General features: G+C 41.1%; 1 protein-coding gene across 1 annotated transcript in view; it reads right to left on the bottom strand.

Annotated features, from left to right (window-relative positions):
* The window catches only part of MAP1B (microtubule associated protein 1B), a 96,985-nt gene that overhangs the window by 67,123 nt on the left and 7,472 nt on the right, over positions 1-22,390 (bottom strand). The window contains exon 2 of the mRNA XM_030322679.1: positions 21,222-21,323. Within this exon, the coding sequence (XP_030178539.1) occupies positions 21,222-21,323 (102 nt within the window). The remainder of the gene's footprint in view (positions 1-21,221; positions 21,324-22,390) is intronic.

The raw sequence follows: 22,390 nt of genomic DNA, 5'->3' as shown, positions 1-22,390 counted from the left end.
AATGGTCAGCTGGGGTTATTTATGATATTTCATACACACGGATCTTATGACTAAGAATCTTCGTTCACATTTAAATTTTTTAAAGTTTACTTCACTTAACTGGACAAAAAAAAAAGGACCTATTACACATTATTAAGAGAAAGGAAAGTTTAGTCCTGAATCATTTCAAAGCCATTTGTGAACACAGGTATTAAGGAAGTAGAAGCACTGAAAACCCAAATTTAACAATTAGATGAATGGAGAGAGGCAGTCTTACTATTTATTTTCATACAAGGCATTTTTAGCAAGACACCTATTCAAAGCAGAGTTTCTCCTACACGCTGATATGTTCCAGCTGTAGGTCATTTAAAATCAACAGAGACTTGATTTAGGTAAATAAATTAGAGAAGCTGCCGCTATTTCATCCTGGATGAAGACGGTTCAAGTTCAGAAGGTTTCCATGTAATTCAACTGGAAAATATGGTTTACTGTGTGGCTAACATAAAGTAACAGTTCTAGAACACATCCGTTGCCTGCATGCCTCTAATAAACTGATCTAGGAAACACAATCTACTCAAAGGTTCTACAGGAACAAGCAGTCAAGATGATCAACTAAGTACAGTAACAGGGCCAAGACAGGTCATTGATTTCACTCATATCCATGGAGGTCAACAGGCGAGCTACAGGATCTATTACCAAATGGTCTGACATCCCCAGGAAGATAAATGGAACAGCTGCTTTGTAAAAACCCATCCCAATAAATGAATCGAACCGACTTTTGGCACTGTGAATTATTACTCAGCCCTTGAAAGTTCTGCTGTAAATAATAGCGTCAATCACTCCAATAAACCTGCTGATCTGGCGTGCCCTAACTACAGCTTTGGTAACAGTGAAGGCACTCAGTCCATTGGATGAAAGAAGATGCAAAAATCCGAATCTCTCTACAATTTGTAATGACCAAATGTAAAACATTCAAAACCGATTTCATAAATTTTAACAAAATAAATTTTATATTATCCTTGTCAAACAAAAAGTTTCATATATTATTCATTCATCTTAGCAACCTCCGGACAAGAGTTTTTGTGAAGGCTGACTTGGATGTAATGGACAAAATTTACAAGTTTGTAGTTTATAATCGGGGGAGAACAGTTGCAAAACAATTCAAGAACATACTCTAATTGGAAGGGAAAGGAGTGGTTGGCCAACACTCAAGTAGAGAGAACAAAACATTAGGCCAGGTCTGATTTGGAGCACAATCTGACACACAGTAGGAATAAACCAATTACGTCTCCCAATGAAAAGCAACTGAGAGTATCTCCCTTTTCCTACCATCTAGGTCTAGGAGGTGGTGGGCATGGCAGGAAGAACAGATTTTAAGTTAAACCTGCAGATGAGGACAATCGTAGATGACAGTACCATGTTGAGAGCTTAGAGAGGGCATAGTTGAGGCACTGGGAACATGACCCAATAGCCCCATCAGCCACCTGGGAAAAAAAGCATCTGGCCATCTACACACAACAATTTCAGCTTCTAAAAGCAATTGCTGATTTCCTGTTTGGAATCTGTTTTTTTCTACGAATTCCATTTATATTCAGGAAATGTGTGATAAGAGAGCTGCCCTGTATTTCCAACAGTCCAAGGAGCACTTGGAGGTAGGCATGAAGGAAACAATGGCAATGTTCTACAAACTCAGAAGAGAAACTCAGGGGAATCTCAGAGAAAGGGCACATGGGTGTGTGTATGTCAGTAACTGGCAATTTACACAGCAGGCAAATGCTCAACACGAGTCACTGCCTTTTCCTTTCTCTCATTCCACACAAAGGCAATGGCACATGTGATTTGGATGGTCTTGTCCTTTCTAGAACATTCACAGAGCTTGGCATATCCAGGTTACCTTCCAACCAGGAACACACTGACCTTGGAGAATTGCAACTGAAGACGTTTGGTCAAATCCAGTTGTGCTATACCCCAAAACCAAGTGTGATTCAGAATCTTATTTCTAAAATACCATTCTAATAAGCAACAATCGGCTAGGTAATCGGACCTGAAAAGTCAAATGAGGAAAAAGAAATAGCTCACCAGTTGCCTTTCAAGGCAAAACAAAAATGAAAATGGAAAGGCCCCAGGGCAATCTGGATGGAAAATTATCACCTGGCAAAGAGGGCCTGATTTGGGTTGGATTCATCCTTCTTCACAGGAGAACTCTGTTCCAAAGAAACTGGATGCTAAGAAAATTCTGGTGCCCAAATATAGAGAAGTGGGAAACATTATAAGGATTTGAAAATCTCCCAAGAAAATCTGCAGAACTTTTAAAAATACTTCCAATGCTTTGGCAAAATTGAAAAAGATTGAAATTCCAGAGCCTGTCTATTCCAGGTACCCTCAATCTCCTAGCTCCCAGGTTTACTGCCCAGGGAGGGAATCTGGATTAGCAAGAGTCTGTCTGCAAGACCCTGAGAGAAGAGGGGGAGAAAAAGGAAAAGAGGAGGCTGCCACCTTTACTCACTGGAGTAAGAAGGTTACCTCAGAACACTATCTAGTTTTCTAAAAGGAATTCATTTTTGGAGATGAAAAACAAATACCAATAGGTACCAGGCACAACCTGTAAGGTATAGGCACTGTTGCTAGTTAACTCCATTGTCCAGATGGACAAACTGAGGTGCAGATCCATTCAGTTTCCCAAAGGCACAGAGCTAAGTAAAAGGCGGAGCTGGCATTTGAACACAGCTTCTCGGATGCAGTTATGGGTAGATTGCTCAAAAGAAGACAGGACTCCCGTTCCTCAAGTCTGACTTTAATTTTCCTCCTATGTTTGTTTTTGTGGAAGGAGTCGGAAATGATTGAGAAAACTTACGTTTTTCCATGGATTCAGCTCTGGGCTCAAAGCATCTTTGACATTAGGCCTCTCTTCCTGATTTTTTTTTTTTTTCATACGGGAAGGAAACTAACAGCTCGACCCTGAGATAGACATAGGCAATGAAACCTTAAGACATACTCGATCCATGCCATCGGGAAAAAGAGAAAACATTGCAGAGGTCTACGGGACCAACCGCCTGCACACCCTTTCTACCAGCAGTGGCCACAGTCTTTGCTTTCCCTTTTCAGGGGCATTTTCTGCAGCAGGGCCCAGGCCATTAAGGGCCTTGAGAAGAATGATATTCTGCCTTTGTAAGAAAAGAAGCAGATTTCTCAGGCATGCTTTGTGTCGTGGACTCTTTCACTAATTGACAGAGTGGCACAACAGCACACATTTCCATCCATGCAGCCAGTACATGTCTGCTTCTACGTTCTCAAGGTTTCCCTGTTCTTTTTTTCCACTTAAAAATTTCTCCTGTGCAGCAGGACGACAATTCCAGTTAACAAAATGAAATAAAACCAGATTCTTCTTGATGAAAATAAAAATGTCAGTAAGACTTCTCTCTTCATGCTAATCCCGTTTGACATGCATGAGATGACATCATTCCACAAAAGCTGGAGACAAATGCCACGTCTGCTGTAATCACAGGCTTAATATGCAGGGTAAGGGAGGTGGCTGTGGGGTACAGGCAAGCCGTCCCGCTGCCCCCTCTGGGACACAATGGGACCCTCTAATGCAGTGGTGGAGTCTTGCTGAGGCAATACAACAGAATCAGAAATCAAAGGACTACCTTGGCCGTGGGTTCAGGCTTGATTTTCTGATGCAAACTTTTTATCCCCCAAGGGACCAGTCAAATAAAATTGTATTTTTCTCATGCAACCAAGTCAAACTGTAAGATCACAAAAGACAATGTGTAAACACATAAAACTCTCACACACACGCAGAAACTAAAGGCAAAACACAAAGCTGTAATTCATAAGGTTTTCATATGGTAACAAGAATCAATGTAGCACTTCTTTGGGCAGAAGCTAGAGGTTGCAGGAAGGGATTTTCCATAATAGCATAGAGAAAAGAGGGATTTATATAAACTTGAAATGTACAAAGTCCTTATTAGATAAAGAGAAATGGAAATATTTCACTCTAGGGAGCTTTAAGTGCAGAGAACTGATAATGTTATAAAAAATAAAAAATTAAAAAAAAAACATAAGCCTGAACAAATTACAGTTGAATAACAGTATAGATTTTATAGAGTAGCCAGTGGTTATAGATCATTTGAACATTACATCAAGATGAATCAGCTTTTCCTGCTTGGCTAACATTTCTTATTCATTTCCTTAAAGAGCAGGTTAAAAGCATCAATCATGAACAACAATTTTCTCCTTTTTTTAAACACTTTTATCTAAAAATCTATTTTAAGAAAGATAACATATTTGGTAAACTACTGGTTTATAATATAAAATATCTACACATTATTTAGACTAAATATAGTAGGCTGATTGATGGAACCAATCAAGTATACCAGAGAATTTGTTTTGTAGAAATGACCTGTGTAATTCTTTAAAAATACGATTTTGAAGGGTATTCAAGATGCCAAAATGGTACCACATTTTACAAGCATTACAGATTTTTTCAAATGAAGATTATATCATTTAATTATTACTTTGGGTTGGAATTAGTTAGGAAGGCTGGTGGGTTAATACGATGGCAGAACAAAGAGCTGAATATACCATTATCCAAATCTGTGAATTTTTGAGATATTCATGAAAATACACAAGACCAGAAAAACTGGCCATGGTGAATTAAAGGAAAGAAATGGCCATACACTGGAAGGTAGAGAAGAGGGGTTCAGTGGGGGCAAGAAGAGGTATATCAATAGGAGTTGAAATACATATTCTTAAATGCTCTAGAGCATACACGCCACCTCAGGAAAACCATATATACATTAACAATAGCTAACATTTATAGAGCACTTAATATGTTCCAGCTACTCTTCCAATGCTTTACATGATAGCCACCAAATTTTCAAAACTTCTCTACAGCACAGGTTTATAGAGAAAACTGAGGCACAGAGAACTTAAGCACGAGGCGGAACCTGTATTTGAATTTGGGCACTCCCACCTCCTGAGCCCCCACCCTTCACCATTCTGCTGGACTCAAAGAAGGCTGGAAAAGCTCTGACTCTCTCTTCAAATATCTGCCCCTAAGCCTACAACGCAAAGACCAGAAAAAGAGCTCTGAGTCCCTTACTGAAGTGAAACGGATACCTCCCTTCCCACCGCTCCCAGCTTCTCCAGCTCCTCGCTTCAAAACCCAGCAGAGACTGGGATACAGGAGAATTCCCACCCAGCATTACCACCTAAGCCCAATGGTTTCTCAGGAAACACACTGGCCAACAGAAGTAGGAAGAACCCAGAGAGGAGCACACGCTGGTGTGTGGTCTCTGTATCTTATTTGTATAAAGAAGTATCGCAGGTCCCTCTAATTCTCTGTCAGAGGCAGAAGCTCTGACAGTGAGCACAATCTCTTCCCAGGCCAGCAAACAAATGACCGCTGGACCAGGGACACAGGCTGGGTCTGGGCCGGGGATATGCACCTGAAACAGGCTTAGAGGTTCTAAGTATGAAGAGGTGAAACTGACAGTACCCAAGTGGGCAGTGAGAATCACTAAGGAGTCCCTACAAGCCTGTTAGCAACTGCAGAGTCCGGACAGACCTCTCCCTGTACAAGAAGGAGAAAACAAATAGAAAAATGGGGCCTCTGAAAAGATTCTGCATCACAAGAAAAAACTGAGCACTGTCTTGAGGCTTCATGGAAAACCCTATCCCTAAAAAAGACTTTCTACAGGGAACAAGAGAAATTTTTAGAAAAATGATACTTGGTATCTACAAATGATGGCAGACACAGTCTCTATGAGATGACAGAGAACAATGAAAACAGACTGGGCTGAATCACAGGCAGAGATTCAAAAAGAAGCCAGAGGAATCAACAAAAGAATTGCAAGAAAGACCAAATGCAATAGCAGAATGAAATCTGCATCCAAGGAAGTAAAGAGCAGAATGCCCACTGCAGAATATTGACAGTGATGTACAAAACACACGTGTGGGAAAAGATCAAAGAGAAAATGATGAGACAGAAGACGAGTATAAAAACAAGATATATTGTAAGAATTATACATATTCTTAAGGCTGAAATCAGAACAGTAATAGAAACAATGAAAAGGATAAATGCGAAAAGAACTTTGCTACTTGAAAAAGACTGAAGTCTGAAGACTGAAAAAGTTCAGACCATTTCACCCATGCTGGGTGAAACACACTTGTAGCTCAACATTTCTTTACAACATATTTTAATTTCAGGTAGAGTCAGGAGAGTAGCAAAGATTTGGGAGTACACCAATGACTGAGAAAGTTAATCTGCCTGCAACCGAATTTTTAACACCTCCATAATAAATCCTATAAAGAACAAGAAAATCTGTTCTGTATTGGAGTTAATGGTGAAGGCAGGTTTTGTTTTTTCCAATGAGAGGCACTGGTTTCATATAACACGTGGGTTATTTGTTTCAGTCATGCCTTACAAGCTACAAGAAAAGTATTCTTATATGCAAACATTGAGATGTTTTATCATCAACTAGGACCAAGAAATACCAATTAACATGGAAGAGAAGAAGCAGACACTTAAGTCTGAATAAAAGAAACATCAGTAAGAGATGACTGGCCTAACAGAGACTTGACAACCACCAAGTATCCCTACAGGAGGCACAGGGAAGATGCTGGGAAAAAGATACTGAACTTCTAAGTGCCATGGACATGAGGTATATTCCAGAGGGACACAGGAACCATAATGAAGTTACAATACAAACCTTCGAATTCTGATCCAGAAATGTTGGTTACTTCACTTCTCTATCATCAGGATGTTTGCGGCATTAGCCCATGCTTTTTAAGAGGCCAATGAATACTCAGTCCTCCTTTACTTTCTTTCTCGACTCAGAGCAAAGTAGTGCAATCTTTACAAGAATGTTTGTATCTTCACAGACATATCTTTAAATCATGTCTACGTAATTGTTCCTGTTTCCTAAGAAATATACTATTGTAACTTCACATTGAGCTCTGTGAAATTCAAGAAATATCTGTACACCCTCGAACCTATAACACCAGGCAGAATTGCTAATGCATTAAAAGGAAAACATAAATACAGTGTACCATGTCTTAAATGTAAAATAAAAAGCATTCATCCCAAATCCCAAGTTTAAAGTTCTCTCACTTCTCCCGTCCTAGATCAGTTTCCTCTTTACATCCTTATATAGCACCATATTCTCTTCCCTGGTACTTATCACAGATGGCAATACATATCTGTATGGCCATTTGATTGATGTCAACCTCCTTACCTTGACCGTGAGCTCCTTGAGAGACCAGGTACAAACTGTGGTTATATTTGTTTTGCTTATTTCATACCATACCAGAATCTATAAGACAAGCAATATATATCTGTACAAAGAATAGACTGAGTGTACATATTTTCACTCACTGCTAAGCCGAGCAGATCGCTGCATCCTAAGAACTCCAAAGCACTTTATATAAATAACACAGCTTGACTTTACACATTAGCTGTGCTTATCAACTTGATATGCAAGCCATTTTTTAAATACCTGAATGGCTTTTTTCACTACGGGTTAATATTCTATCACAGAATATTAAACACAATACAAAAGAAACTTAGAGATAATAAAACTTAAATTCATAAATGCTAAGTAATTTGTCCATAATAATCCAAATGTATTTAGCAGCAGAGGTGGGATTAGAACACAGATTTTCCACTCCTCATCCCCATACTCCAGTTGTTCTGTCCTTTGCTTCTCTAGACACTGGCTCTTAACCAGAGCTTCTCGAATGCCAAGACTTTGAAAATAATTGGTAGTTTGTAAATAAACATTTTGCCACACATCAATGTTGAAAGGAAATCTACAATAAAGAAACTGTTGGCAATACAAATAATCTGCAAATTTTCAGGCTTCGTATGCAGCTTGTTTTTCAAACCAAGGAGCTAAATATAGTTTTTCACCTCATCATTGTCATACAAGTTCTAGGCCAGTACTAGGAGCCAGGAACGGTTCTAAGGCTCTTTAGCAAGGGACATCAGCCTAAGGCCTCCTTAGTTCTATGATTATGAGACAATTGTGTTCCTTCTCTCTTATCATTCAATTACAATTGGGAAAAAGTCATTGCTGGATAGTAAAGTCCCAAAAGATTTAAAAAATCTAGTCCTATGACTACTTGATTCAAGCTCTTTGGTCTTTCATCATCTCATTCTTGGACCTACTCAAAGTAGGTTTTTTGTTTGATTGGTTGTTTTTTCTTTTCCTTCCTTTTAAATTGTAAGTTGGAACTTTAGGGGGGTGGGGGTGGGAAAGATAACTAATTTCATACTTTTGATGAGTCTGCCTACCAAGCATAGGAAACCCATTTGCCGGCTAAAGGATTCCAGCAACAGAAATTTCTATCTGATGATGGAATCATATTTCTAAATGACCTCAGACTGAGTCAGTTTGCCAAATTATTTTCCGTGTATTTATATGCTGGAATGTTATTCCAAAGGCTCCAAATAGTCTCTGTTCTATGTATAAAATAAGAAAACAAAAATGAGACACAGCATAATATGTGTAACTAATAGATAATGTAATGCTCCTTCTAAAAAGCAGACAACCATCTCATTAGATGTTTTAAAATAACTTGGGGGTGCGTGGGTGGCTCAGTTGGTTAAGCGTCCAACTTTGGCTCAGGTCATGGTCTCATAGCTTGTGGGTTCGAGCCTGCGTCGGGCTCTGTGCTGACAGCTCGGAACCTGGAGCCTGCTTCGGATTCTGTGTCTCCCTCTCTCTCTGCCTCTCTCTCTCTCTCTCTCTCAAAAATAAACATTAAAAAAATGTTTTTAGATAAAATAGCCCGAACCAGCATTATTTGTACAAAAGAAAGCTGCAATTGGAGAGTGCAGAGGGCAAATTAGGAAAAAGGGAAGAAGAGGAGAAGAGAAGCAGGCAGGAAATAGGTGACATTAAGTGGAGGAAAAAAGGCATGCATGAGTGATCCAAACGAGAAAACAACAGAAGGAAAGAAGGTGAACCCACAGGAAATGTCACTTTTTCATCAACAGATATGGACTTGGATGCTCTAATGCTTCTTTAAATGGAAAGGATGTTTTTGAAGTAATATAAAAACAAAAGCATCCACACACACACAATTCTATACATGTGTGCAAGGGTACATGCAATTTTAGCCATAAAACCTTTCTACTTCTAGGATCTACAGCTATTCTAGACAATCTGAAAGCACAGGCGATCGAGACGCCTTTAAAAATACTCTCACTTCTCATTTCTTTTACCGCTTGGTTGGGATTTTGTGTTTGTTAGCTCATCAGGAAGGTGATGGAGCAAGGGAGAAGACAATTATCTATTTTAGAAACCATGTTTTCATATACAAGAGAGAGAGGAAGTAGGCAGGAAAAATGGTTGGGACTTAAGAGTGGGATGCACCAGTTGTATATAAAATAGGACAACGTAAATGCAGCTGGCTAATATGTTGGAACCGCTGAGATTTTTTTTTTTCTAAGCTACCTGGATAACTGCCATTGTCTGTTTCTCTACAGCAGCTCTAGGTCCTTTTGCAATATCTAGAACCAATAACTCTTTTTCTAAAGCAGTGTAATAGGGAGATCTGTCGTCCTACACAGAAATGAAATCATATCCATATGGACGTGGCCATTTGGCCAACTCCGTACAAATGGTTTGCTCACTAATATTTCAGTAATAAGAACTCACTTCTCATCAGCAAACTCCCACACGGACAGTATAGTGACCATTAGTATTAACAATGAGGATCTGAGGCACAGAGGACTTTCCTCCTGAATCGTCCAAGGAAGGCTCAGTTAGATTATTCTAAGTTTGGGTTCCACAGGGTGGGGGAAAGTGCATTCTTCCATGTGAGTGAGCCTCCCTTGGTTGTATTTCAATAAAATGCCAATATCTGAGTGCAATGACTCTTGTAAAAGCTATCTTTGAAAATACCACTCTATTTTGGAGGAAAAATGAATTACAGATTTCTAAGGGGATGTGTTGTAAGAAAATCCCAGGCTATCATATAAATTTGTTTTAGAAATTCTAAATGTATCCTAGATAAGTTTAAGGCGTTCATTTAACAGAAAGGACTGTATTACTGGATTCTAAAACTTAAAATAATACTAATCACACACGGAATTATTGGCAACTCTCTGTTAACTAGAATACTTGATGAACCAAACCACCATTCTTCTCATCCACAGAGCGAATTTCATTAATTTGTTGTTGTACATATTTTATTTCATTCAGATTTTAGAATACTCTGTAAGGCTTATTATAAAAATAATATCAGTAGGTTCCAGTGAGCGATTTAAACTTTTGGCAAACATGATCACATTAGGAATAACACAAATTGAAATTATTACCTAAAAGGTGTTAGATACCTTTTGATGCACCAACATAAAAATCACTTTTCCTTCTGTATAATCATGGCTTCCTGATAATCATTACCTGCATACAAGTTGTTCACTGTCAGTAATGATTTGTTTTGAGCTTTGCTTCCCGAGGGCATTCATATCTACATGTACTGACTTGTTAGATTACGTTGTGCTAATTGATGGTTCACATGACAAGATATGCATAGCTGATCATGCTTATTAAAATGCAGGCCATTCTCAATTGTCCACAACAAATGATGTCCCTGGCACTTTTAACACACTCAACTGACAGATGAACTCATGAGGTTCAATCTTTAGCCTCCTTTCAAAGATCTGTGAATAAGTAGCTAATCTAAGGCTTAATGAAGTAGCAAACATCGATGTGGAAATTCTAATTTTAATGGGGAAAAAATGTAGTTATTTACAGTTTGGCATTATGTAGATAAAACACTCATGAATTTGACTTTTGAGATACTTTCAATGCAGGTGTTTGGCATTGTGCAAACATGTTTAAGTTTTGTCTTATTTGGTTTGTCTGCGAGGTAAAGACAGATGGGAAAAGTCAAGGGCCAAGAATTCCCACTGGGAAATCAGCCTAAGTGTCATAAAGCTGTGCATCTTCCCCTAAAATTAATCCTAGCAGATGGGACAGGCAGATTTGCTAAACTAAATTCTTTCATTGATATTTTAAAAGCTGGATTAAAAACTATTTTAAGCTAAACAGAGAATAGGACAAATTCTCTTCCACACGTCAGTGATGAGGCAATTTAGTAAAAATTCAAGGAAACACGGAATAAAAAAACTGGAAGGGACTCCGAGATCATTTAGTCCTTCCTCTCCCAAATTGTGTTTGACAGAAGTCTAGATCCCTGAGAAAGAGTGGTGGTCAAAGGGACTAATCAAACAGGTTAAGGAAATGTGTGGTTATATAAAACTAAACAAGTTTATTTACATAGAGCTACATACTTTATGACTCCTGAAAAATCAGATCTCGCATGTCATGGTTCCCAGACTTATCTCACATGGACTTGTTTTCCACTGACCATCTATTGTTTTACACAACTCATAGCTGCCGGAAGGAAGTTCCAGAGACCCTCATCGAGTCTAATCCCTTTATGGTGCAAAAGAGGAAAGCCATCACAGCAACTTTGCAGGGGGCTACTTGAGTACTATTAGTAGTCTCAGGTGCCTCAGAGCTGCAACATGAGGTCAGGCTTTGAGGTCAGGGGAAGGGAAAGTGCTGGGGAACAGCTCACAACACATACTTCACTGCTTCCCTGGATAGAGGAACAACTGAATCAGGTGATTTCCATCTCCAAAGTGTCCATTCTAGCCTTTGGGCAGTCAACCAATTACTACACATTTATTTTCATAAAAGGTTTCATCTCATGGTCTCTCCCACGTGTCTCCAGAGTCTCCCAATGGACAATTTTTCAGCGCTCAAAGATGGAGACAATCTTAATACCAAGCCCATACATTCAGTTCAGCAGTTTTGCTCTCACAGGCTTTCAGAGGAGGTGAATCCTTAAAAGAGCCATTCAATCTTTTCATAAATTAAAGAGCTTAACCCATACTAGGGACCAATTCAGTTTGGGTTGAAATTCCTTGATCACAAAGAGAAGGCTGTACATTAGGTCTGTTGTATTTATGCCTCTATTTGTATAGGGAATATGATTTTATGCATATTGTTATGCATGTGTATGTTTTTAAATAGCCTGAACAAACAATTTACGGAAGGATTCTCCTGCAAAATTCTCATTTGACACAGACTATACACTGACCTGTTCTGTTAGTTATCTTATTTCCACGTTTAGTTGTAAATAACTCTCAGGCCAGGACTACTTATACATCTTCTTAGGGCCTGCAGAGCCAAGAACTGAAACCGTGTCTAACTGCAGGAACTACTACATAAATACGTAATGACAGACTGCTCAAAATAGGGCACCTTCTAAAACGATATACCATAGACTGTGAAAAGATGATCTTCTTTCCGATGGATTGGACTATGATCAGGAATCCCTCCCTGCCTCCTTTCCTTCCCAAATCCCTCTAGCGCTTGGTCACAAACACGAAAAAGGGAGGAGCTCCATCAAAAGGCTTTCACACCTGTTTCTTTGGCCTTTAACAGACGTCAAAACCCCAGGAGAGTTTAGAAGGCGGAAAACAACTGCTCAAAGTGGCTGAGGGGCCCTGCACCTAGAAAAGGTTGGCTTGGGCTGCAGAATGTAGGCCATCTTCAGGTTTACCACTATCGAGTTACCTTGCTCAAGTGTGACAGTGGCATCGACCGACATTTCAGGAACCAAAAAGCAACATCTATATAGAACATTGATATGTCCTTGGGGCAAGGTAGGCTGGGAAAGTGGTGCTCCCTCTGGGCAGCAGTCCTTCCTTCCCCAGACTATCCTTGTGAGATGCAAACAAGGAAGCTGTGAATCGGGTCCAAAATGCTCAATTGTGGCTCATTTACTGATAGCCTCCAGTGATAACCTGTTTGATTAAGAAAGAAAGGGCTGGTAAAGGGCAGCCTTGGAGGGGCCCCTGGGTGGCTCAGTCGGTGGAGCGTCCGACTTCTGCTCAGGTCATGATCTCACTGTTTGTGAGTTCGAACCCCACATTGGGCTCTGTGCTGACAGCCTGGAGCCTGCTTCCGATTCTGTGTCTCCCTCTCTCCGCTCATGCTCTGTCTCTCAAAGATGAATAAATGTTAAAAAAAATTTTTTAAAAAGGGCAGGCTTGGAGAACTTGCCAAACCAAGGCAGTGTTCGAGTGGTTCACAGTCTATCTGAAACCCTCAGGAAATTAACCCCGCAGGGCAATTTTTAGAGGCAACCTCAGGTGGAGTGTTTAAAATGAGGTGTGGTACTGCCGCAGGAAGGAGACATCCGGTGAAACCCCGGCTGCCCTGGGCTCGGAGTGGTTGTTTTTAATTAGATAATTTTATGTTTAAATCACATTTGTAGCCTCTTGTTGCGTTTCGTGTCAGCAGACCGCTCGGCGGTCGCCCCGTAGGCAGGTCTTTACCATCGGCTGGAACACTGCGTAAAATAACATTATTTTTGTCTTGTGTTTATGTTAATTTCTACGGTCCCTGTGGTCCCTTTTTAAGTGTGCTTCCCCAGAGGCGCTTCTTACTTTCTCACATTTCTCTAGGACCAAGGCAATCTGACTTCACAGGCAATAGAAATTACCCTTAGACCACAGAGAGAAAACAAAAGGCGTAAGCCCTGGAGTATGATGTTTGAGGATACTTGATGGTTGCCTGGGTAACGTTTAATTAGCTCCGGGTTGTGGCTGGGGCTGGGGGTGCTGGTACCTGGGTAACCTTTGTCATTATGACTGAATCTGCGGCTGAACAAACCGCAATGCTTGTTAGGATCTCCATTCTTACCCCTTGTCTTCCGGAGGAATTGGGAGTAAAACTCCTTTTTCCCTCTCCTCTTTCTCTCTTTCTCTCTGTATGTGTCTCTGTCTCTCTCACACACGCAGTTTGTAAACTAAGAACACACCCTTTGTTAGTGTTTTTTAAAGCTGGGAATGACTTATTTTCCCAAGTAAATCACAAACAGTGGGATACCTCATTCTCCCAAACATCCCTTAACAATTTCATGCTTCTTGATTAGCACTCAAAAATACGACTCGATTTATTTAAGAAATCTATTAGTTTATACTTGATTCCTCATCTCCCACCATTATTTCCAGCATACGTCCGTATCAGCTGAACAAAATGCCCCAGAGAGAAAATGCAAAATCAGGCAATCAAAAGTAAAGGGACTGGAGTTGCTTGGTGGTTTGAGGACATTGCTGCTTTAAAAACAACAACAACTACAAAAACAACAACAACAAAAAATCAACAACAATAATAAAACTCTGCTAGCAAAAACCACGGGCTTTCTTTGCTCACTGGAAATGAAGACAAAAGCGCTGACATTCAGCGTTAGATGCTGTCCTTGGTTGGCAATGGTAACAGCTGCTCTGAAATCCACTTAGTTGGATTTAATGGCGGGTTATTGACATTCCCCAAAATGGCTACTGGGCCCAGGCAGCCAATTTTCTGCCACCTTCCTGCCTATGCATATCTGTGTTGAGTGGTTTCACAGTGCCCATTAGAAACCGCTTCAAAACCATTACAGTCGGCAGAGTAAAACATCCCTTTTACTCTAAAAAAAAAAGTGAGATGAATAGGTATTTCCAGGGTGGTCTGAATGAGCCATCATTAAGAACCCTGAGGAATAAAGGCACATGAACACGGCAATCAAACACCATTTTACTCCTCTCTGTTGGCCACACTTCCACCAGAAAAAAATCACACTAGCGTGTGAGGATATGCAGACATAAAGCATCCCCAAATTGCAAAGTTGAGCCAAATACACACCTTGCAGGAGTCACCTTGCGTTGCATACACTACAAAACTCTGGTTCTTCACAGAAAGTTTGACCCTTTCACCGTTTCAAATAAATGCAGGTGGGGGTGACCAGGCAATTTGATGCTCCACGCTCTGGGCTACGTGTGAATGGGAGCAGTGGAGCGGGAGCTGGCAGCAGGAGGAGCTGCCAATTCCCCACCAACCACAACGGGGTGGGAAGGCCAAGGGCAGGGGGCAAGTGGGAGAAAGCCCAGTGGTTTGCATTAAAATGGGAGTTCCCTTCCCAGGCACCACACATTGACCTCAATGGATGTTAAACAGAGGTCTGGTTGCTTCAACAAAATAAGACTCTCTGTGGTTTTCTTCTCATACCACAGTTCCTCCCATAACCTTGGATGATGGTACCATGAGAAAAGACAAGCCCTGCAGGCATGTGGGCAAGTGCCTGTACCTATGCGTGTGCAATGTGAAAGAGAGAGAAAAGGAAGATGAAGAATTTGCTTTCCCTCTGAAAACACAGGTTCCCTGAGGGTTAAGTCAGCCTCTTGAATACAACTAAATATGTATATCTGTGTGCTTTATTGTTTAAAGGTTGGGAGCTGGGCTGAAAACCCATTCATTACTCATTGTCATAGAGCAGTTGATGCATTCTAGGCACATACAATTAAGCTATAATTCTGTACAACGACAGACTAAACATACAAGTCTAGACTGAGTAAGAAGGCAACTAAAAATATTCTCAGACCTGTTCTAAGAGCATTTTAGCATTTTCTTATCATTCTCCTGGCAAATATTGTTAAAACCCTGCCTCATTAATGTCAAAGGGAGTAGAGGATTCGCATGACTTAAATTCAAAAGGCTTGCTTTTAATTCTCCATCAGAAACCAATCTAGAGGGCAGATATTTTTAGCAGTCATGCAGCACAAATCTAAGGATGCTCAGCCACGGTTTGTCTTCCAGAGAGAAGGTTCTTAAGCAGAACCACCCAAACACACCTGCATGAAGATCTTTGGGATCTTGGGATCTAGGAATTATAAAACTACTGACAAAACATAAATATGCCAAGGTCTCGCTACGTATCCAATTGACTAAGAATATAAACCACCAGAAATCTCAGCTTCTTAAAACTGGCAAAGGCTATGGTCACTTGTTGATTGGAGAGGGTAGGAGAGAGAACCAAGTAGTAGAATGGAGGGGAAGGAGTTACCAACAGATGGGTTATCACAGCGAGAAAGCACACTAGTGTCCCCACCCACATCAGCCTCTTGGCATTGACACCAAGACCCTTTAACAAATGGTCCCCAGTGCTGCCCAAAGGTTCTGTGATGCCAGCACCTTCACGGATTGCCTCCCTTTTGCTCTCGTGCTCAAAGGACCTTCCTAAACTCAGTCCTACAATGTTACTGCCCCTGACCCATAACCAGCAGTTATGTGTCTTCTGCCAAGTCTAAGGCAACTGTTTCTCTGAGAAACATCTTTGATAAAAATTTTAATATTATTACAAAAAGGAGCCGCTATCTCGGGCCAGTTTTTCCCACAGATAATAATAATCAGCAAATACACAACGCAAATAGACTTTCAACAAAAGAGACAATGTTAACACTAGTTTACATTTTACCATGTGACAAGCACTGTTACAAGATCTTTACACACATTAACTCATTTGATCCTCGTGAAGATTCTAGGAGGTAGAAGTGACTGTCCCTGTTTTACAGACATTTAAACTAAGGCTTAGAATGATTAAATAACTTGCCCAAGATCCTACAGCAAATAAATGTCAGAGCTAGGATCAAAACTCGGGTAGGTTAGGGGCTCCTGGGTGGCTCAGTCAGTTAAGCTTCGAACCCTTAGTTTCGGCTCAGATCATTATCTCACAGTTCTCGTGAGTTTAAGCCCTGCATCAGGCTCTGCACTGACAGTACAGAGCCTGCTTGGGATTCTCTCTCTCCCCCTCTCCACCCCTCCCCTGCTCACGCATCATGCATTCTCTCTCGCTCTCAAAATGAATAAATAAACTTAAAAAAAAATTCAGGTAGGTTAACTCCAGGATCTCTACTCTTTTTTTTTTTTTTTAATATTTTTTTTTCAACGTTTATTTTTATTTTTGGGACAGAGAGAGACAGAGCATGAACGGGGGAGGCGCAGAGAGAGAGGGAGACACAGAATCGGAAACAGGCTCCAGGCTCTGAGCCATCAGCCCAGAGCCCGACGCGGGGCTCGAACTCACGGACCGCGAGATCGTGACCTGGCTGAAGTCGGACGCTTAACCGACTGCGCCACCCAGGCGCCCCTGGGATCTCTACTCTTAATCATTATGCTATGTTGCTGGTATGAATTTTGGTTATCAAGTTTTTAAAATTATTTTAACAGGCAGATCAGAGTGGCAAATGATGGGGGAAAAATTGAAATTAATTTTCAGTCTGGTGTCCCTTGCCCTGGGATGAAGTACTTTTTTTTTTTAAGTTTTTTATTTTTATTTTTATTTATTTTGAGAGAAAGATAGAGCCAAGTGGAGGAGGGGCAGAAAGAAAGGAAGACAGAAACCCAAGCAGGCTATGCACTGTCGCTGTCGTAGGCTTGAACTCGACAACTGTGAAATCGTGACCTGAGCCAAAATGAAAGAGTTGGATGCTTAACTGAGTGAGTCCCCCAGGCACCCTTCGTTTGCCGTTTTAAAATGATGCCTTTCTAACACAGATAATTATGAGGCACTTCTTGTAACCCCTAGGAGATATCCTCCTCTGTTATTACAAGAGATCGAAAGTAACATTAGGCAGGGAAGCAAATAAGAATAGAGAGTGAAATAAATTCTATACAGCACGGTCGACCTAGCTACTCTTGTGGTGGGACTTACAAAAATGATTCTCACTCAACATGATCAAGGTACAAAACACATGCCATAATATATAAATAAAATTTTTTTGATAGTATTTGAATTGATAAATATAAGGAAACAAGACATTTCCTCTATTTTGAAAAGACTCAGTTATTGGACTTGACTTGAGCAAAAGACTGGAGAGCATTCATGATGGACCACCTAACCTTTTCTCTCAAGATAGTCTTGCTTGGCCCTAGCTTAGATGTGGCCAAGAATGGTCTTACAATAGGGTGAGGCAGCAGACCTGCCCAGGGCACACAGCAGAGGTTTACTGAATGTTCTTTTAGGCAAATCAATGCTACAACACGTTCCAGAGGGTAAAAGATGATCCAGATGACCGATCATTCTGAGAATTAGTGTGTCAGAGTGGGGGAGAGCTTAGGGATCCCAGTACACAGCTTCAGGGATCCCAGGGAGCCACCAGCTCACCATTCATACCACATGACCCCACCTTGTACAGAGAAAGCACTCACATTTCAGATTCCTGCTCAAAGGGTATTTGTTCAAGATGACTAAATCTTTCAGACTGGTCTTGAATGAGACCTGCAGTCTTAGAGTTAGCCAAACTGAATCTCAAAATCATATTTAAAAACAAATACAAGGGTTAAACTAGTTCCAGAGAATAAACGAGGCTGTGCCACCTGCATGATCTGTTAGCTGCATTGGAGGCTATCACCAGTCTTTCATGAGTCATCTCCAATCCTTAAAAACAACAACAGAGGCATAACACGACTGTAAAATAGGTAAGAGCAACCCTAGCTCCCAATCTATTTGTGTCAGGGAAGACAACGAACGTTCCACTGTAACTCTGCTAGCCTAAAAAAATACCAAACCAGGAGTGCCTGTGTCGCTCAGCTGGTTAAGCGCCCGACTTTGGCGCAGGTCGTGATCTCAAGGTCTGTGGGTTTGAACCCGGCATTGGGCTCTGTGCTCACAGCTCAGAGCCTGGAGCCTGCTTCGGATTCTGTGTCTCCTTCTCTCTCTCTGCCCCTCCCCCACTCGTGCTCTGTCTCTCTCTGTCTCTCTCTCAAAAATAAATTAAAAAAATAAATAAAATAAAAAACTGGAATTGGTGCAGCGCACTGGAGGTTATGCTAGCTAGTCCGCATGTGACTGCTGGATGCCTCCTCTCCCACAAGTAAAATAGTGACTATGTTGGTTTTGTTCATCACTGTGTTCACCCACCCTGACCCCAGAGTGCTTGGCACCTTGCAGGTGCTATTTAAGTACTTTGTAACTGAATGGCTTTATTCTTTTAATGAGCCCACGCTTCATCGTGTGCCTTGACTCTAGGTTAACTTAGAATCTTGAAACTAAAGGAAGAGGTGCAGCTGGCTCCATTTTAGGAGGCCTGAGGTACATATATTAGCTTCTACAGAATTTCAGGGAGTAGGGAAGAGACCACCAGACTGGGACCCACTTAAAAACAGACTTCAAATTTCCCCTCAAAGCTTTCCAGTTTGTTCAGGAAAAGCTAAGGGCTTCACTGGGTCTAAGCCAAGGATCATCCTGTGATGTCTACTCACCCCAATTTGGCATGTGTGTCCTCTAACATAACGTCTCTTCTCTCTAAAACACACTTACCTGAAAATGAATCTGACATGTGCTTTCACCATCTATTATAGTCTTGGTTAAACACCTTCAAGCCACTCTGAACACTCTCCACACAAGGGCAATACTCCAGTGGCTCTGTTCTAGATGTTCAGTCCTCAGTGGGGAGGCCCAGCCCTGCACCTTGCACTCTTAGGCTTAAAAGGGAAGGTCATAATACCCACCCTTTCTGGAGTCAGCAAGAATGGGAGGATTGCTACGGGTCCAGAGGCCCATCTCTAAACAGAGTGTCTAGCGTAGCACTGATACAACGAGGTGGGTAACCAATCCCTACTTCAGGTATAGCAGGAAAAGGAGGGAGAACAGGGTATACTGGGCTAAAGTGGTGATTTGGAGAACCTGACCTTCCTAGTCCACAAAACTAATCTTAGATCTTTGGTCCGAAAATGGTAAATTCCTCAGCGGTTCTTGTAGCCTTTCATTTTGCAATGCACAGCTGTCATTCCACAAAGTCAATCCAAGGATGAATGAACACAATGGCAATCACATGATTTGTTTACAAAAAAAAAAAAAAAAAAAAGTGGTTTTACAAACAATCATATAAGAAAGCCAGAAAATCTACAGAGAAAAAACAAAAAGTTGCCTTTTACATTTTGAAACATACTTGTTGAAAAGGGTACTTCTCTTATTTTTATTTTTACGAGGTGTTTTTAAAAGTTACGGAGATGTGCAAGACATAAAAACACAACACAATAATGTAAGAAGGAACCATATACTATACCTTTACTTCAGCAAACCATGTGCTGTCTGATAGTCTCTGGATCTCTCTGTTTTGATCTCAAAGCAAAGTTACATAAAAGCTGATTTTTTCACATTGCTGTGCAGCAAGTTAGCTTTTAATGAACCCGTTCCTGCTATGTTTTTCTTAGCACATTGACTCAATTCCACGCTGGAAAGCAACAATTCATTTGGACAACAGAAATGTATGGGATTTTATTCTAATCTCACACTCAAAGCGAAGAACTGGGATTGTCTCGTGGGCATGTTGCTGCAGCCAAGTGTGATTCATGGAATGATGACATTTTACAAGTGGTTTCAACTCTTGCCATGTACAAGGCTAATGGCATATGATGTAATCAATGGGGGGGAAAAGTATGAGCCCCATTCCCGATTTTATATCAATGCCAATAAAATTAGCAATCATCCAACAGAATCATGCAGATAGAAAAGAGTTTTCACCACTTTACATAAAACTTGAGTGATATCCAAGAAATAAAATGCAATACAGTTGTCTATGATGGATCAATGGCAGAGCTTTTGAGAAACACAGGTTTGGAGGTTCAGGGTCTTTATGCTCCAGCACCTCTGCTCATAATCCTCAAAGGTGACCAAGAGAGAGACCTACGGGTCACTCTCACAAGAGGAAGATAAAGTGGGCGAGTCTCACTATATCCCCAGGCTTAGAGGCATAGGTCAGAGTACATCCCTAGTGAGGCAGCTGGCTCTTGGTAGCCTTTCCACATATAAGAGATTTTTGTGTCCTTACCTTTACTCTGTAGAATTCTTTGCCATCTCTGAAAGAAAGGCTATTTTAACAGCAGTTTGGAATTTCAGACTCTTTTACCCGCACCAAGAAAAGTGAGTGATAATGGAATGATGAAATGATGAGGTATATTTCATTTTGAAATGGAGATGTTTCCATTTTCTAGGGAGGGAAAGAGGTTGTGGCATGGGCAGGGAGGGGCATCCAACTTACAGTCATAGATTTATTCGAATAAAGTTAATATTTAAATAGTTTGCAATCCCCTGAAGTCAGAGTGCAATGGAATAGAAAAAGAATGTACCCCAGAACTTTAAAACTTTTCACTAAGAATCCGCAAAGTTGATAAACCACACAGTGATAACTCACAATTGATTTTCTTAAAATGTGCTTCTGGCTAACCTCGTTGATAACAACAAATACAAAGAAATCTTTAGCAATAAGAACTTTTTTTGATGCCCCAGGCAAAGCTTTCCAGTCATCAGCCGATCCCTGCCCACCCCCCCCCACCCCCCCACCCCAGGTCCTTTCAAAGTCTAGGCTGACTAATACTGAACCAAAGCCTCACCTGGGACTTCAGGAGAGAATCTTGCAGAGTGTCGAGACACAAAAAGTTTCAGTTCTTGGTCCAGGTTGCATTCAATCAGGTTTGTGTCCCATGATCGGATTCCTAGGGAGGAAAAGGAAGAGAATTGACAGAGTTCCAGTTAGTCACTTCAGAGCGGTTTGGAAAACATCACTGTGACATTTCTCAGGCTGTAAGGGAGGATGTGGAAACCTCTTTTCTCAAGAGCTTGCTGGCTAGCAGTGGATGCCCACAAAATGGGAGGGCCGGGGAGGTCTCTGTACCAGGCCACAAGAGAGGGGTGACTAGCAGTGTGGGTTGAACTTCTGCCCCTCATAAAACGTAAATGCAGCTTTTCTGGGAGGGTAAAGAAAACAGTTATTAGGAAAATGACAGGCTTTACTCTAGGGAGGGAATGAATAGAAAGGACAGGGAGATGGGAAGTTCTGTTGCAGTTAAGTGGCCGGGAGATAACCTCTACCTCTCCCATGGTCCCCTTGTAGGTGGCAAGAAAATGTAGAACGAGGGTAGGAAAGCGAGCATTCAAGTCCAGGCCTTTGGTTTTCAAATGGTACTTTCTGCAGTGTGCGTGTGCATTCTGTGTGCACGTATGGTTTCTTTTCTTTACCCACCTCATTTTGACCTGGGTTTCCCAACTCCTACAGATCAATCCAAAGCTTGTGTGACCTTTCATAAGAAGACTGGATCTCAATCTTAAGGACTTCACCTATCTGTCCCCTCCGCCATTTATTCTACCGGACAAGCTTAGCGGGGTAGTTCTTTCTTTCACAATTGTTAGTTGTACTGAATTTTCCTACCCTGAGGCAAAAACAAAAGGGGGGGGGGGACAACATTTTATACTTTAGAAAAATTCTACAGAGTCGGGGGCCACAAACTGTCTATTCCATTCACTAGGCTGATAGCTGGGGTAAAAGGAACTTGGACGGACTATCTCCTTCATCCCCTCTCCTCCTGTCCTTCCGAAGGGGATGACCAGAGGGGGGACGCAGAGGACACGGAAGAAGGGAGAACTGGGGAGCAAGCCAGGGAAAACTGGGAAGCCACAGAAGTCTGGAATGTGTTTGTTTTTCTGTATTTTTATACTTTCCCAAATAGGTAGCTCATGGTGGAGCCATTATGGAACATCCATGATTGTACCCTTCCTGGAGCAT

The sequence above is a fragment of the Lynx canadensis genome, chromosome A1 (genome assembly GCF_007474595.2).
Source record: "Lynx canadensis isolate LIC74 chromosome A1, mLynCan4.pri.v2, whole genome shotgun sequence".
NCBI classification, from domain to species: domain Eukaryota; kingdom Metazoa; phylum Chordata; class Mammalia; order Carnivora; family Felidae; genus Lynx; species Lynx canadensis.
The sequence above is the reverse complement of the archived record's forward strand: the minus strand, read 5'-3'. Positions and strand labels throughout refer to the sequence as shown.